The sequence below is a fragment of the Scyliorhinus torazame genome, chromosome 1, assembly GCF_047496885.1.
Source record: "Scyliorhinus torazame isolate Kashiwa2021f chromosome 1, sScyTor2.1, whole genome shotgun sequence".
NCBI lineage: Eukaryota > Metazoa > Chordata > Chondrichthyes > Carcharhiniformes > Scyliorhinidae > Scyliorhinus > Scyliorhinus torazame.
In genome coordinates this window covers 27995591-28014230 of record NC_092707.1, presented here as the reverse complement: position 1 = coordinate 28014230, position 18640 = coordinate 27995591, and the positions used below count along the sequence as shown (strand labels likewise).

At 48.6% G+C, this 18640-nt stretch overlaps 1 protein-coding gene across 5 annotated transcripts in view; it reads left to right on the top strand.

Moving 5' to 3' along the window:
- Window positions 1-18640, top strand: part of acacb (acetyl-CoA carboxylase beta) — a 222313-nt gene that overhangs the window by 127385 nt on the left and 76288 nt on the right. For 3 of the 5 annotated variants that reach the window (XR_011935459.1, XM_072478459.1, XM_072478550.1), the window contains 2 exons: window positions 4977-5095; window positions 8417-8440. Coding sequence is in view for 4 of the 5 variants with exons in the window: in XM_072478459.1 (XP_072334560.1) it covers window positions 4977-5095; window positions 8417-8440 (143 nt within the window). In the remaining variant the exon portion in view is untranslated. The remainder of the gene's footprint in view (window positions 1-4976; window positions 5096-8416; window positions 8441-18640) is intronic. The other 2 variants (XM_072478628.1, XM_072478682.1) reach the window with 1 other exon arrangement.

Sequence of the window (18640 nt, the reverse complement as noted above, 5' to 3'; positions counted from 1 at the left end):
AAAACATTAATTGGTCTACTTAAGGAGGCTCCACGGGTTTCATGCTGCAAATGACTGTGCCGTCAGCTGATTCACCGGGACCACGCTCATCAGCCCCCGCTAACCAGGGTGAGCAGCACTTAAACCGATCCTGCTCAGTCAACCGCACCCAGCTCGCAGCCACGCCACGGAGGAGACCAGCTCCACAATTCGGGGAAGTTGACCTGGGCAGATTGTTGGATGCGGTAGAGGCCAGGTGGGCTGCCCTGTTCCCCGAGGTTTCGTAGGGTCAGCCACAGGGCAGCCAGTGCCGCCTGGGAGGAAGTGGCAGTGGCCATCAGCTCGGTAGTGTGACCAGGAGGACCGGCACCCAGTGCCGTCGGATGATCAACGACCTCCACCGGGCTGCATGGTGGGTTGGCACCGGACCCTCAAATTCCCCCCTCCCCCCGCTAAGAATGCGCCTGGTACCACACCCGCCTGCACTGTTCTGTCCCCTGGCTCACCCTTGTCCAGCAGTGCCGCCCACGCTGCCCCAACCCAATACTATCAAACCCCTGCAATGAACTACATGCGCGGCTCACGATTTCCCCTCTGGAGAAGGTGGCCCACAACAGATGGGAGAGGGCCCAGATGGGTGGCAGGGTGCTGGGCATCAGAGTCCTCACCCTTCACCTCTACGATGAACGGGCCTTGGAAGTTGCGGGGTGGCAGGGAACAGATCTGTCACCAACGTTGAGATTGCCATATAATACAGAGGTGTGGATCCACTAGCCCCCACCTAGATGACCTGTTACACATTTGTTAATGCCATACAGAGTGATCCATCCCTCGCGCTGACCATGTGTATATTCTCCTGCAGGATCCTCATAATAATAATAATCTTTATTATTGTCACACTTAGACTTATATTAACACTGCAATGAGGTTACTGTGAAAATCCCCTAGTCGCCACATACTGCCGCCTGTTCGGGTACACTGAGGGAGAATTCAGAATGTCCAATTCACCAAAGCACGTCTTTCGGGATTTGTGGGAGGAAACCGGAGCACCCGGAGGAAACCCACGCAGACGCGGGGAGAATGTGCAGACTCCACACAGATAGTGACCCAGGCCCGGAATCGAACCTGGGACGCTGGCGCTGTGAATATCCGACGGTGCTGGCCCATCTGGGTTGGTCCTGCCTCCCCTCCGAGGACACCACTGTATTCACGGCACAGCTATCTTCCCCACCCTCCACCAGCGCAGAGACACAGCCCTCAGTGGGCGACAGTAGTGGACAGGCCGGGTCCCAGTCAGATGCTGAGCTTGTGGACTAGGTTTATCCAGAGCTGATGTAGATGCTCGGGCGTGGCTAAGAGATGCAGCGGAGGATGTCAGTGGCACCCAAGCAGGTCCATAGCAATTGGAGGAGTCCCTGAGGTTACAGGTGCTGGCAATACGTGGCACAGAGGCCAACACTGCTGGGATGACTATCGCAATGGAGAACCTGGTGCATGATATCGGCAGGTGGAGATGTCCAAGGTGTAGCCCAATCGGTGACTGCCATGGCTGAGCACCTCGACAGCAGTCGCTGGAGGACGTGACCCAATACCGGGTGGACCTTGATGAGGCTCTGCAGGGCATGTCATATTCTCACATGGGCATTGGCGAGGCCCTCCGGAACACTGGGGGAGGTATCCTAGTCTCATGTGGGCATAGCCGAGGCACTGCGGAGCTTATCCCAGTCGCAGGTGGGCATTGAAATGAAATGAAATGAAAATCGCTTATTGTCACAAGTAGGCTTCAAATGAAGTTACTGTGAATAGCCCCTAGTCGCCACATTCCGGCGCCTGTTCGGGGAGGCTGGTACGGGAATTGAACCGTGCTGCTGGCCTGCCTTGGTCTGCTTTCAAAGCCAGCGATTTAGCCCTGTGCTAAACCAGCCCCTTACTGGAGCGTTCCAGAGCATCGGCGAGGGGGTCAACACTGTGCTGCAAACATTGGGGAGCCACCAGGGCTGGCAAAGCCAGATGACGCAGGGGCAGCCGGGGCTCGATCCAGCTGCCCCTCCAACCCAAGATGGGCACTGACTGGGAGGATCGGGCGGTGGGTGCCAACCCAGAGCCATCCTACAGAGTGCCGACTGTGCCCACCAGCTCCCCGAAACCCACCCACCAGCGATGGTACGTTTCGGAGTCAGCACCCGGAACAGGGTGACACGCAAGGCATGTGCGGCCGGCAAGTGGCCCAGGGCCTTCCAACCCCAGGGCCTTCAGAGGACTCCCGCCAAGAACATCCTTCACACCATGTGCAGGTGATGAGTGTGAGCGAGCACTCAGCATACAGACAGGGGTAAGACTATGGTATAGATTGAGGAGTACCAGTGCTCAGCTCTCAGCGGGTTATCATCACCCCCTGCCCTTGACAGTGACCCGCTGACAATGTTGACATACTCCCATCACCCTGGAGTGCCATTACCCAGATTTTAGGAGGGTGGAACAAGGTGGGGGATAGGGGAGCGGATGGGGGAGGAGAGGGTGAAGGCTGAGGGATGGGAGAGGGGGTGGCAAGCGGTGGGTGGTGAGGAGAGGGGACTGACGGACTTAGCCGCGTTCTCTGTGAAGCAGGCGAGGGTGAGGGCTCCCTGATGCTCCGAGCATGCTGGACCCTGGCCGCCTGTCCTCCATCCACCGGTTGTTCTTGCGGGTCCTCCCCAAGCGCATCCTCCAGGCTCTCCTGGTACGGCGCCTCCTCGTCCCCGGAGGTGGCCACTAGTTCCTCCTCCTCCACCTCCAGGAGGTCACCCCGCTGCCTTGCCAGGTTGTGAAAGACACAGCAGACCACCACAGTAGATGACCCTCTGGGGGGGGTGTACTGCGGTGCACCATCAGAGTGGTCGAAGCATCGGAACCACATTTTGAGGAGTCCGATGCACAATGACAGCCTGGGTGGCCATATGGGCCTCATTGTATCGGGCCTCTGCATCAGTCACCGGCCTCCATGCTGGTGTCATTAGCCAGGTCGTCAGCAGGTACCCCTTATCTCCCAAGTGCCAACCGACCATATTGGGGTGGTCCTCAAAGAGGCCAAGGATGTCCAACTGCCCCAGGATGTAGCTGTCGTGCACACCCCTTGGGAAGCATGCACACATATGCATGATCTTCATGTGGTGGTCGTACACGAGCTGATGTTCAGGGAGTGGAACCTGTTCCTGTTGATGTGGTCCAGACGGTCCGGTGTGTACAAGACGACATGCATGCCATCTATTAGCCCCTGGACCTGGGGCATCCAGTTGATGGTGGAAAACCTTTCTGCCCAGGCATCTTGTTGGGCATGGTCCATGTCAAAGTTTTAATATAGTTTGCTGCCCGGGCAAACAGGGCATCTATGATTTCATGTTAGACGTTTAGCTGTTGTTGTATAGTCAAAGGTTCTGTTCCTTTTCACAAACACCTTTATTTTACTTTAACAGACTCTGCACACAACTCTATCATCACATAACCTGACACAAAGGCCACCTGAAGCCTCTTTACATATCAGTGTCAATTATTGGATACTTAACATAAATGAGACAACTAATTGGAATGTCTCTTAACCCATTACTTAACATTTCATGGATGCACTTGTGGGCTGTAGCTTGTGAGATGCCGGAGAAGTCCCTACTTGAGCCCTGGAATGGTGCTGAGGCATAGAAGCTCAGGGCTGTGGTGACCTTGATGGGCACCGGGAGCGGGCATCCTCCTTCTCTATGTGGTGCCAAGTCCGCGAGGCACTAGTTCCGCACCATCCCCTTGTTGAGGCGGAGCCTCCTGCAGCCCCACACTGTCCACCATCTGTTCGAAAGACCAGCGACGCCTGTACACCTTGGCCGTCGCAGGCCTCCCCTTCTGGCTCTCCCCCTGGCTGGATGGGTGGGGGCCTGCACATGGGCTGCCGCCTCGAGCCTCTATCAACACTGCTGCCGCCACCTCTCCTGGCATCTGGCCACCTGACCTGCCAGCAGCACTACGAGAGCAGCTCCCGCTGGATCAAAGATATCATCCGTTGCATGTAATATCTGTAAGAAATTGGGAGAGACTGACAGCCAGCAGTCTCCCCAACCCTAGCACCCCCCCCACACGGTTCCCTGCCACCCGACACGCCCTTCCCATGCATCCTTGGTCACGGAGTCCCCAGCTCACCGGCACATACCCTGTGCCTCTGACACCTACACGTAACATTACCTGGACCAGGCGCTGGTCCCCTCCTGCTGCACACACCCAGTCCCTGGTGCCGAAAAGTCCGTGGTGCTGGGCTTAGCCGCTGGGTGTTCGGATGTTGGCTGCTGCGTCCATGGTGTTGCCTCCCGCAGTGTCCAGGCATCACGGTCTGATTGGGATGCTGGGCAATAACTCCCACATGATGCACCTGCCCACGGGGATCAATGGGAAATGTGAAGTGCTCACTTAACTACAATTGCCAATTCCCAATTAGCAATAGCCTTCAGCCGCGTGGCCAGAGGCCTCCACATTCAGTGAGAATTATGGGTGGTCAATGGGGCTGGCAGGCTGGGGTTGCCCCAGGAATGGGAACAATTCAGGGGGTGGCATGGTGGACCCGCGGGTGCGGAGACACCGATGTCCCCCTCTCTCTCTCTCTTTCCCCCCTCCCCACCCACCGACGGCGGCCCACTCCTACCGAGCTGGCCCCCTGGGGGCTCCTGCACCACAATCTGAGCACCCTCAGGACTGAGCAGGTGTCAAGTCTGGGGCAACTGGGAAAAGCCCTAGTAACACTCTTTTTAATAGGAAAATTCAGTTATGTTGAAGCCATATTAGTATTTTGATTGTTAACAAAGTTATTGTTCATTTCACTCCTCTGACAAGCTGATGGCTGCCTCTGAATTTGCAGTTCCTGAATTTTTTGTTCATATGGCTCCACACTCTTATTTCAGTCCTGTCTATTTGCGATTGTTTTTTGGTTGGAGGTTGAACCTTCAGTTAACCAGATGACAATAGTACTTGCCTTTTCTTTAAAGGTATATGTACGGAGGGCATACATCGCCTATGAACTCAACAGTGTACAACACCATCAACTGCACAACGGCGTATGTGTGGTGGATTTCCAGTTCATGCTTCCTTCATCTCATCCAAACAGGTACTGCCAGGTTTAAGCTAAACTCTAGGATAAAAAGTGTGTGTATGTCCGCGTGCGCATGCCTTGTCCTTTTCAAATGCTGTCTGTTGTGGAATTGGAACAAAAATTTGTTTTGGCTGCTTTGACTTTGTTCACATTGTTACTGAAGAGTGTGCTGTTCTTTAACAGAGCATTCAATGGGGGGTTAGCCTCTGAAAATGGGCTCCGGGATTGTGATGGTCAATTTACCACGCCTATTCGAGCTAATGTCGGCACTATGGTAACTTAGTGCTGCCACCTCATTTCACCCACTATTAACTGCGCTATTCATTGGTTGCGTGCATCGGTTGGTGGCCCAGAATCATAACTTTCCAGCTGCACTTTAGCTAGCATGTACCTGTTAGAGAGGCGAAGCTTTGTGGCTAGAGCAGGTGTTGGCAGCCATGCAGGAAGTGAATCTGACCCTGAAAACCACAACATTGAAGAGAACGAGCTCTAAGGTTTCTGGACATTGCACTGCAGATCTTGGCAGAGGAAGTGGAAAGTAGGAACAGCATTCTGTATCCTCAGGGGACCAGGAAACCCTCCAGATTGTTTGTTCGTTTGGAAAGCAGTGGGAGCAGATAGTTGTGGAAGTCAATGCCAGAATTCAAATGCCGAGGACCTGGATGCAGGGAGTTCAGTGATCTCACATGGACAGTCAAGAGAGTGAATGCACCTTCGAAAGAACCATATTATATCAACTGCACCACAAATCTTAGACACTGCTAGTTCAACACATGCCCATCACTCACCTACCAGAAATCTTTGTCAATCAGGACTTGTACCTAACTTCTGTACGCTTCACCTCACCTTTGAACATGTAGCAAAGTCAATGGTACCATGGGAAAGCTGGCAATCCTAGCAAAACTGGGTGCTCACTCCGCCAACCTCTATCAGGCAAGAGAGAATAAAATATACTTGACTCTCACTAAATGGAGAGTTTGAGTGAACTTCTTTCAGGGAGTCGACAACATTGTGGTAATGTCACTGGACTAGTAATCCAGAGGCCCAGACTAATGCTCTGGCAACATGGGTTCAAATCCCACCACAGCAGCTGGTGGAATTTAAATTCAATTCACAAATCTGGAATTGAAAACTAGTCTCAGCAATGGTGGCTATAAAACGATTGTCAATTGTTGCAAAAACCCATCTGATTCACTAACATCCTTTATGGCAGGAAATCTGTTGTCCTTACCTGGTCTCCAAACCCACAGCAATGTGGTTGACTCTTAACTGCCCTCTGAATTGACCTAGCAAGCCAATCAGTTGTATCAAACCACTACAGAAAAGTGGAGAAGAAATGAACCCACACGGATCATCTGGCATCAATCTAGGCACCGGAAACAGCAACAGCAAACCCAGCCCTGTCAACCGTCCAAGGTCCTCCTTACTAATATCTGCGCTTGTGCCAAAATTAGGAGAGCTGTCTCTCGGAATAGTCAAGCAACAGGTTGACATTGTCTGTAAGGAACACCTCCATACCGGAGTATGTCCTGTCCCACCAGCAGGACAGACTCACTAGAGGTGGTGGTATACAGTCAGAAGGGGGTTTCCATGAGAGCCCTCAATATTGACCCCAGATTATGTGAAATCTCAAAGGCATCAGGTCAAACATGAACAAGGGATTCTCCTGCTGATTACCAGCCATCACCCACCCCCCTCAACTGATGAATCAGTACACCTCCATTTGAGCACCACTTGGACGAATCACCTGAGGGTATCAAGGGCGCAGAATGTATTCTGGATGGGTGCATGACCATCACTAAGAGTGACTCGGTAGCACCACTACTGTCTGAGCTGACCGGGCCCTAAAGGGCATAGCTTCTAGACTGGATCTTTGGCAGGTGGTGAGGGAACCAACAAGAAGGAAAAACCTACTTGTCCTTGTCCTCACCAATGTACCTGTCACAAATGCATCTGTTCATGATCGTACCAGTAAGAGTGACCACTGGACAGCCCTTGTAGAGACAAAGTCCCATCTTCCCATTGAGGATGCCCTCTATTGTGTCATGTGGCACTACTACCATGCTAAATCGGATAGATTTTGAACAGATATAGCACTTGACTTGAGTGTGGCATCATGAAGCCCTGACAAAACTGGAGTCAATGAGAACTGGGGGAAACTCTCCATTGGCTGGAGTCATACTGAGCACAAAGGAAGAGAGTTGTGGTTGTTGGAGGTCAATCATCTCAGTCCTGGGACATTACTGCAAGAGTGTTAGTTGGTGTTCTAGGTCCGACCATTTTCAACTGCTTCATCAATGACGTCTTCTTCATAAGGTCAGAAGTGAGAATGTTGGCACTATGTTCATTCACATCTCATCAGATAATGAAGGTGTATGTGTCCATATGCATCAAGACCTGGACAACATTCAGGCTTGGGTTGATAAGTGGCAAGTAACATTCGTGCCACAGAGGTGCCAGGCAATGACCATCTTCAACAAGAGAGAATCTAACCGTCCCCTGTTGACATTCAATGGCGTTACCATCACTGAATTCCCCAGTATCAACATCCTGGAGGTTACCATTAACCAGAAACTGAAATAGATCAGCCATATAATCTCTGTGGTTACAAGAGCAGTTCAGAGGCTGGGAATTCTATGGCAAGTAACTCCCCTCCTGAGTCCCCAAAGCCTGTGTACCATCTACAAGGCGCAAGTCAACAGTTTGATGGAATACCCTCTGCTTGGATGAGTGCAGTTCCATCAACACGCTCGAAGCTTGGTGCCATTCAGGACGAAATAGCCCGCTTGCTTGGCACCTCATCCACCACCATAAACATTCACTCACTCCACCACCGATGCGCAGTGGCAGCAGAGTGTACCATTTACTGCAGCGAACAACTCACCAAGGCTCCTTCAACAGCACCTTCCAAACTGTACCTGATTATTGTCGTGTTTCAAATCCACACAAGTTTTCCAGCAGGAGTCATTGAATGGTGGGGGATTCCCCTCGCAACATCAAAGTACACAGGATTTGAAATTAATTATAACAACCGTTCCTCATCCCCCATCCCACACCTCCAGTACTGCCCCATCACACATTAACTAACTCCACACAGACTGAGGATTGAAACTGACCTCCCAGGCCTTTGTGGTGCCATTCAATACTACACAGTGAACAGGAACCGCGGAGGTGCTGGATCCAGTTTTTTAAGGCTTCAATCTTTTACTGACACATGAACTGAATTGCAGGTTTATTTACTGAATTGTATATTCATTGTGTACTATTGGGTGCAGTGATCATAACTACAGTTGCCAAGCTACTTAACTTTTTTGTGTGTTAAATGTTCAATTTCAGAGGAAGCGATCCTACCCTTCGCAGGTAGAGTATAGTTCATCTATTTATTGCATGGATCAAGAGAAACAAATACTGTCTTGCAAATGGTGAATCACTAACCCAATTGGTGAGAAATTAGGGGGATGTGGAAACTGAGGCCTTGGATTGACTGTGCCATTGTTGAGCATAACTATTATCAGTCTTGAATGAAGTTGATTTTTATGGATTCAAACAGACCACATCTGTGACTGTAAACTAGTATAGCACGGGGGTGGATATCGGAGCAATAGGTCAGAAGGTGAAAAGATTGAGGGAGAACTAGGCAATAGGGCCAGTATGACTCTGAGGAAGAGCAGACAGGGGCTTATTGCTGAAAACAGCAGGAATGGTGGCCTGCGGTGTGTATGTTTTAATGCAAGAAGTATAACAGGTAAGGCAGATGAATTTAGAGCTTGGATTAGTACTTGGAAATATGATGTTGTTGCCATTACAGAGACCTGGCTGAAGAAAGGTCAGGATTGGCAGCTAAACGTTCCAGGATTTAGATGTTTCAGGCGGGATAGAGTGGGAGGTAAAAGGGGTGATGGAGTTGCGCTACTGGTTAGGGAGAGCATCACAGCTGTACTGCAGGAGGACACCTCAGAGGGCAGCGAGGCTATATGGGTAGAGATAAGGAATAAGAAGGGTGCAGTCACAATGTTGGGGGTTTACTACAGGCCTCCCAACAGCCATGGAGAGATAGAGGAGCAGATAGGTAGACAGATTTTGGAAAAGAGTAAAAACAACATGGTTGTTGTGATGGGAGACTTCAACTACCCCAATATTGACTGGGAGTCACTTAGTGCTAGGAGCTTAGATGGGGCAGAGTTTGTAAGGAGCATCCAGGAGGGCTTCTTAAAACAATATGTAGATTGTCCAACTAGGGAAGGGGCATACTGGAACGGTATTGGGGAATGAGCCCGGCCAGGTGGTAGAAGTTTCAGTAGGGGAGCATTTCGGGAACAGTGACCACAATTCAGTAAGTTTTAAAGTGCTGGTTGACAAGGATAACAGTGGACCTAGGGTGAATGTGCTAAATTGGGGGAAGACTAATTATAACAATATTAGGCGGGAACTGAAGAACCTAGATTGGGGGCGGATGTTTGAGGGTAAATCAACATCTGACATGTGGGAGGCTTTCAAATGTCAGCTGAAAGGAATTCAGGACCGGCATGTTCCTGTGAGGAAGAAGGATAAATATGGCAAATTTCAGGAGCGTTGGATAACAACAGATATTGTAGGTCTCACCAAAAAGAAAAAGGAGGCATTTGTTAGGGCTAGAAGGCTGGGAACGGACGAAGCCTGTGTGGAATATAAGGAAAGTAGGAAGGAACTTAAGTAAGGAGTCAGGAGGGCTAAAAGGGGTCATGAAAAGTTATTGGCAAATAGGGTTAAAGAAAATCCCAAGGCTTTTTACACGTACATAAAAAGCAAGAGGGTAGCCAGAGAAAGGTTGGCCCACTGAAAGTCAGGAGAGGGAATCTATGTGTGGACCCAGAGGAAATGGGCGAGGTACTAAATGAATACTTTGTATCAGTATTCACCAAAGAGGAGGAATTGGTGGATGTTGAGTCTGGAGAAGGGTGTGTAGATAGCCTGGGTCACATTGAGATCCAAAAAGACGAGGTGTTGGGCGGCTTGAAAAATATTACGGTGGATAATTCCCCAGGGCCTGATGGGATCTACCCCAGAATACTGAAGGAGGCAAGAGAGGAAATTGCTGAGGCCTTGACACAAATCTTTGGATCCTCACTGTCTTCAGGTGATGTCCCAGAGGACTGGAGAATAGCCAATGTTGTTTCTTTGTTTAAGAAGGGTAGCAAGGATAATCCAGGGAACAACAGGCCGGTGAACCTTACGTCAGTGGTAGGGAAATTACTGGAGAGAATTCTTCGAGACAGGATCTACTCCCATTTGGAAGCAAGTGGACATATTAGCGAGAGGCAGCACGGTTTTGTGAACATAGACATAGAACGATACAGCGCAGTACAGGCCCTTCGGCCCACGATGTTGCACTGAAACAAAAGCCATCTAACCTACACTATGCCATTATCATCCATATGCTTATCCAATAAACTTTTAAATGCCCTCAATGTTGGTGAGTTCACTACTGTTGCAGGTAGGGCATTCCACGGCCTCACCACTCTTTGCGTAAAGAACCTACCTCTGACCTCTGTCCTATATCTATTACCCCTCAGTTTAAAGCTATGTCCCCTCGTGCCAGCCATTTCCATCCGTGGGAGAAGGCTCTCACTGTCCACCCTATCTAACCCCCTGATCATTTTGTATGCCTCTATTAAGTCTCCTCTTAACCTTCTTCTCTCCAACGAAAACAACCTCAAGTCCATCAGCCTTTCCTCATAAGATTTTCCCTCCATACCAGGCAACATTCTGGTAAATCTCCTCTGCACCAGCTCCAAAGCCTCCACGTCCTTCCTATAATGCGGTGACCAGAACTGTACGCAATACTCCAAATGCGGACGTACCAGAGTTTTGTACAGCTGCAACATGACCTCATGACTCCGGAACTCAATCCCTCTACCAATAAAGGCCAACACTCCATAAGCCTTCTTCACAACCCTATCAACCTGGGTGGCATCTTTCAGGGATCTATGTACATGGACACCTAGATCCCTCTGCTCATCCACACTTCCAAGAACTTTACCATTAGCCAAATATTCCGCATTCCTGTTATTCCTTCCAAAGTGAATCACCTCACACTTCTCTACATTAAACTCCATTTGCCACCTCTCAGCCCAGCTCTGCAGCTTATCTATGTCCCTCTGTAACCTGCTATATCCTTCCACACTGTCGACAACACCACCGACTTTAGTGTTGTCTGCAAATTTACTCACCCACCCTTCTGCGCCTTCCTCTAGGTCATTGATAAAAATGACAAACAGCAACGGCCCCAGAACAGATCCTTGTGGTACGCCACTTGTAACTGAACTCCATTCTGAACATTTCCCATCAACCACCACCCTCTGTCTTCTTTCAGCTAGCCAATTTCTGATCCACATCTCTAAATCACCCTCAATCCCCAACCTACCGTGGGGAACCTTATCAAAACGCTTTACTGAAATCCATATACACCACATCAACTGCTCTACCCTCGTCTACCTGTTCAGTCACCTTCTCAAAGAACTCGATAAGGTTTGTGAGGCATGACCTACCCTTCACAAAGCCATGCTGACTATCCCTGATCATATTATTCCTATCTAGATGATTATAAATCTTGTCTCTTATAATCCCCTCCAAGACTTTACCCACTACAGACGTGAGGCTCACCGGTCTATAGTTGCCGGGGTTGTCTCTGCTCCCCTTTTTGAACAAAGGGACCACATTTGCTATCCTCCAGTCCTCTGGCACTATTCCTGTAGCCAATGATGACATAAAAATCAAAGCCAAAGGTCCAGCAATCTCTTCCCTGGCCTCCCAGAGAATCCTAGGATAAATCCCATCAAGACCCGGGGACTTATCTGTTTTCAGCCTGTCCAGAATTGTCAACACCTCTTCCCTACATGAAGGGGAGGTTGTGTCTGACTAACTTGATAGAGCATTTTGAGGAGGTCACAAAGATGATTGATGCAGGTAGGGGAGTGGATGTTGTCTATATGGACTTCAGTAAGGCATTTGACAAGGTCCCTCAGACTGGTACAAAAGGTGAAGTCTCACGGGATCAGAGGTGAGCTGGCAAGATGGATACAGAACTGGCTAGGTCATAGAAGGCAGAGAGTAGCAATGGAAGGGTGCTTTTCTGATTGGAGGGCTGTGACTAATGGTGTACCGCAGGGATCAGTACTGGTACCGTTGCTGTTCGTAGTATATATAAATGATTTGGAGGAAAATGTAACTGGTCTGATTAGTAAGTTTGCAGACGACCAAAGGTTGGTGGAATTGCAGATAGCGATGCGGAATGTCAGAGTATACAGCAGGATTTCGATCATTTGGAGACTTGGGTGGAGAGATGGCAGATGGAGTTTAATCCGGACAAATGTGAGGTAATGCATTTTGGAAGGTCTAATACAGGTAGGGAATATACAGTGAATGGTAGAACCCTCAAGAGTATTGACAGTCAGAGAGATTTAGGTGTACAGATCCACAGGTCACTGAACGGGGCAACACAGGTGGAGAAGGTAGTCAAGAAGGCATACGGCATGCGTGCCTTCATTGGCCGGGGCATTGAGTATAAAAATTGGCAGGTCATGTTGCAGATGTATAGAACCTTAGTTAGGCCACACTTAGAGTATAGTGTTCAATTCTGGTCGCCACACTACCAGAAGGATGTGGAGGCTTTAGAGAGGGTGCAGAAGAGATTTACCAGAATGTTGCCTGGTATGGAGGGCATTAGCTATGAGGAGCGGTTGAATAAACTCGGTTTGTTCTCACTGGAACGAAGGAGGTTGAGGGGCGACCTGATAGAGGTCTACAAAATTATGAGGGGCATAGACAGAGTGGATAGTCAGAGACTTTTTCCCAGGGTAGAGAGGTCAATTACTAGGGGGCATAGGTTTAAGGTCCGAGGGGCAAGGTTTAGAGGAGATGCACAAGGCACGCTTTTTACACCGAGGGTAGTGGTGCCTGGAACTCGCTGCCGGAGGAGGTGGTGGAAGCAGGGCCGATAGTTACGCTTAAGGGGCATCTTGACAAATACATGAATATTGTGGGAATAGAGGGATATAGACCCCGGAAGTGTAGTAGATTTTAGTTTAGATGTGCAGCATGGTCGGCGCAGGCTTGGAGGGCCGAAGGGCCTGTTCCTGTGCTGTAGTTTCTTTGTTCTATTACTTTCTCTTAACAAATATGAAAATAAATTAACAAAATAGCTGTTTGAGATTTATGTGTGTTTGTGTCACTAATTAAAGTAAAACTGCCCATAATTTGCCAATTTATTGACCGCTTGTTCAGACTAACAACCATTGTCGGGTAGCATAGAGGGAAATTAATTTGCGTTCTACCCATTTTAGACCCTGTTAAATTTTGTTCTTCCATCTCCATAACCTCCTATTACTCCGGGCAGTAAATGTATTATTGCTGCTTTATATAATGTCAGCGTTAAAGATCCTTCACATAACATGTTTTCTTGCACAATATGAAGTTACAATTTGGTTAATTCTAACCTGGTTTGGATCAATCCCTCCCTACTTCTCTAAAGGGTACAAATTTTGATCTGCAAAATCTTATACCATGTGCCAAAATGTCAAGTGCATGCCTTCTGACGTTTGCAATGACATTCCTAAAATTCAACTGTTCTGCAACAATATTTGATCTGCAGTTTACAATTTGATTGTGAAAGAGTTTTTTTTAAAAGAAATCTCGATAAGTGACCTAACAGTGCTTCCCCATTTTAATAGTTCAGACTTTGTGTGACCCCAGGCACGAGGCGGGGAGGGTGGTGCGGGGAGGATGGTAGCTACTGAGCAATGGATAGAGGGTGGATGTAAAGGAAAAGGAAGTTCAGTGTGGTGGGAATTGTTTGGACTGCAGGTTTTTTTAAGGAGTTTGAAATATTCTGGGCAAGGTTCTTCATTTAGGAGACTGGGCGCGAACTAATGGCTGCGAGCCACCCAAACGGGAACGCGACGTAGCTGGTAGATGCTGGGTGAAGACTCCCGTGGGCTCCCCGGCAGCCAGTACGTCCCACGAGATTACCCGGACCTCACAAGGTGGCGCGATCAGGATCCCATCCACAATGTGCGTGACCAAACCACGCGCGCCTAAGTAGGTGTGAAACCTACTAAGGCGTACTCACCCGGGGTCTGATGGCCTCCCCAGGGAGTCCACAGCCGGGCACCGTTCAGTACTGGTCCAAGGTGCCCAGATGGCACTGCAAAGCAGGCAGGGGCACTGCCAGGGTATCAATGCTGGAGTGCCCAGGTGGCGCTGCCAAAGGGGCACCATACCCATGACAGGAGGGAGGAGGAGGGTATGGAGGGTGGGGGGTGCGCAGGGTGGATATGAAGGGGCCTCTGGAAGGTTGGGGGGGGTGAAGGATGGGGGGGTCATGGAAGGGGTGGCACAAAATGGGTGGGTAAGCCTGAGAAGGGGACGTCCTCAGGACTACAGAGCGGGGTGTTAGCTTTAAAAGCCTGTGATTTAGCCCTGTGCTAAACCAGCATGCCACGTGTTTTTCAGCAGGGGAGGCAACCCGCCAGCGGGATCTACAGGTCCCAGTGTTGTCAACCGGAAATGGCACCCCACATCACCAGTAAACCCATGCACCAGCATGGGGCTGGAATTTCCCACGGGTGTGAACAACCAGTAAATCCCGTCCTTAGAAACCTTCTGTTAGGTCATACCATATGTTCTCCCACCAGAGGAGAATTGCTATCAATTTACCTTCCCCTGTGAGCATAAATCGGGATGCAATTCAGTATCCCTTGCCATGCAAATTTATGCATGGCGAGGAATACGAGGGATTCCCAAGGGAATCTGTTGTCAGGCCGCCATAGGGAGAGTGAATTCCAATCACTATGTGCATTCCAATCACTCAAGCGTGTGATTGCAATGCACTTACCGCTTTTTGATGTGGTTGATGTTTGTAAACATTAGGGTTTCAGCACTTAGAGTCACTCATCCATGAAGGGAGATGAATGAATTAAAGCTGCAGCTATTTTGTGGAGACTGTCAATCACAGCCCACTACTAGAAATGAATGAATGGCTTGCAGCTAATGGATATGAGGGGTTTAAACACAGATCACAGCTGTTCTCCTTCCCGGAATGGACGCATGGAGCTTCCAGGTAAGTGTAACGACTGTAATTTCCTTCACTGCCCCTGTCTGGATTGCTCTGTAGCTTCTCAACATGGTTCACTTTTTATTTCTGGTAGGGGGTGTTCTGTGGAGTGGGGGGTGGGGTCCCTTTAATCAGGGGATCTCTGTGAGGGGGCCCTTTAGTTAGAGGGTCTCTGACATCTGGTGGTGGCATGTAGGTGGAGGTCGCAAGTTAGGTGGCTCCTGCTGGAGGCTTATGTCCAGTTTCAGGGGTAGTTATTGAATGAGCAAGTGTGGCAAGTTATAAGGAAGGTGCGAGATGTCAAAGACCTAGAAGAAGGGCATTGGAAACACGAGGACAAGCGAAGTTCCACCGTCTGTTCAATTCCTGGCTTGGGTCACTGTCTTTGTGGTGTTTGCACGTTCTCCCCGTGCCTGTGTGGGTTTCCTCCGGGTGCTCCGGTTTGCTCCCACAAGTCCTGAAAGACGTGCTTATTAGGGTGAATTGGGCATTCTGAATTCTCCCTCTGTGTACCTGAACAGGCGCCGGAATGTGGCGACTAGAGGATTTTCACAGTAACTTAATTGCAGTGTTAATGTAAGCCTACTTGTGACACTAATAAAGATTATTATTATTAAGGTGTATTTGAGGATTTACTTTTTTGTGGTGGCAAAGGCGCTGTTGGCTGGGGTTAAGAGGTTGGAGTACTCAGCAATTGTTATTTTGGAACACCCTCCGTATTGGATGGATGTGGGTTTGGAGGTCCCAGAGACCGGGGTTGAAAATGGATGTGGGGTTATTAGTGGACCAGAGCTTCTGGGACAAGATTGGGAAGGTGATCAAACAGTATGTGGGGTTTAATTGCACGGGGGAGGTCTCGCGGTCGGTGGTTTGGGAGGTTCTGAAGGCGGTAGTGAGGTGGGAGGTGATCTTGTTTAAGGCTAAGATGGATAGGGAGGAGAGGGAGGAAAGCCAACGACTGATAAAGGAGATTTTGGAGGTGGATGGGAAGTATGCGGGGGACCTGGGCCCGGATCTCCTGGCAAAGAGGAAGGAGTTGTGGGCGAGGTTCAACTTATTGGATTGGATTGGATTTGTTTATTATCAACAGATCATTAAGTACATGGGAAGAAAAGGGAATAAAAGAAAATACATAATAGGGCAACTCAAGTTTCCCTAACCCTAACAAGGTATACAATGTAACTACATAACACCTGCATCAGATGTAGTGTTAATGAGGTCAATCCATAAGAGGGTCATTTAGGAGTCTGATAACAGCAGGGTAGAAGCTGTTTTTTAGACTGTTGGTGCGTGTTCTCAGATTTCTGTATCTCCTGCCCGATGGAAGAAGTTGGAAGAGTGAGTAAGCCGAGTGGGAGGGCCTTTGATTATCCTGCCCGCTTTCCCCAGGCAGCGGGAGGTTTGATGGAGTCAATGAATGGGAGGCAGGTTTGTGTGACGGACTGGCGAGGGAGTTGATGGTGGCTGTAGAGCAGATTAATAAAGTATTTGAGGAATTTTATAGGGACCTGTATAGGTTGGAGCCACTGGGGGAGGAGCTTAGGGGTGCCTTGCTGCAAACAATGGGACAGGCTTTGTTTTTGAAAACTCACCACTATTCTTAGAATTCCCCCTATACCAAAAAAGGCCGACATTCTAAATGGTGATCAGGGATTCTCACTCCCCGACTCCGTTGCAAGCTTCAGTGGGTGCTATTCAGGTCAAATTGTGTTTTCAAATTATCCCCCGGTATAACCCATACGTTCACCGAAGATTTAATCTACTTACCACTTAGTAGCATCGATCCTGGGTCCCGCATTGCTAAGTAAGTAAAGTAGACTTTGGAATAACCACTATTTCAGGTTAAATTAAGTTATTTTATTATTATATTTTTTCTTTTAAAAGCTGCAAATACTTTCTTTACTGAAAGGAAAAAGATCTTGCTTCTGGATCCTTCTGGTTGGTTGAAGGGACCTTCAGGCCCAACTTGACAAACAATCTTCTTTAAAGTCTGGTCTTCTTTAGATGTATTCGCTGATGAGTTCAGTTGCTGTGTCCTGTCTTTCCCATGTACTGAGCTGTGAGAGCTGACTCTGCTGGCTGTCTCTGAGCTGACTCTGAGCTGACTCTGCCTACTCTTTAAATTGTAGTCTTCCTTAGGTGTATTAGCTATTTTAGCTCGGCTGCTATGCCCTGTCCATTTCCCATGGTCGAGCTGACTTTAATCTGACTCTGAGCTGCTTGTTCCTTATCTGCTTCTCTCTCTCTCTCTGAGTTCTGGTTCTGGCTGCTGTTCCCTTTCTTCGGGTTTATATATTTTTCTAACAGTTATCTAGTTTTTATGACGTTATTGTAAAGTAACTCTTATTTAACTTTGATTGTAAAAAGTATCTGATCTAAACCTTCTAATCCAACTAAGTATTCATTTTGACATAACCTCATCTCATAGGTCTGATTACATTGTGTCCTTTGTGATATTCAAAAATGCTTTGACTTCAAGAGGTGTGAATTTTGGTTTGGTTCCTGTCATTTCTATAGTTTTATTTTCCAATTGTGTCCTCAGCTCATAATTTTGACTTTGATTTTGGCTTTGAATTATGTTTCTCCTAGACTGATAGTCTCCAGTTTTCTTTAATTTACCTGGTATTAGCAAAATGTCACACCTAGTATTCAACTGAACCTCATCCTTTTTTCCAGCTGCTAACTAAGATAGTTAATTTCAATGAAGGTGTGAGCCATTGTTTTTGGCTTCATTCAAAATCCTGTTTGTCTTGTTTGCTAAGCCTGCTTGACCAAGGATATCTGCATTTTACAATCCTTCCCTGGCAGCTGCTGTTAACCCTTTGTGGGATCTTTCCCTGTATCCTCACATGTTTCTCTCAGACCAGATAGTGCCAGACTTCCATGTTTCAAATGACACATCTTTCCATATTTTCAATAACAGCTTCCATCTCATTGCTGTTAAATCAGGTCAAAGATCTGATGGAGTGTGGATTGTGTAGACCCATATCTCTGCTGAATGTGGATGCCAAGATACTGGCAAAGGTGTTGGCGTTAAGGTTGGAAGGATGTCTCCCGCAGGTGATTGGGGAGGACCAGATGGGGTTCGTAAAGGGAAGACCATTGTTCTTGAATGTGAGGAGGTTGTTGAATGTGGTTCTTTCTCCGGCTGAGGAACGGGAGACTGTGGTGTTAGTGGCGTTGGATGTGGAGTAGGCGTTTGATGGAGTCGAGTAGAGTTATTTGATGGCAATACTGGAGAGATTTGGGATTGGGCCGAAGTTGTAGCGTGGGTGCAACGGCTGTATAAGGAGCCGATGGCAAGTGTGCGCACTAACAGCACGAATTCTGGGTATTTCGCACTGCATTGGGGTACGAGGTTTGCATTGGTTACAGAGCCCTTGGCCATTGCGCTGAGGAGCTTGGGATTGTGGAAGGGGATAGTGAGGGAGGGGGGTGGAGCATAAGAGTGTCCCTGTACGCCAATGATG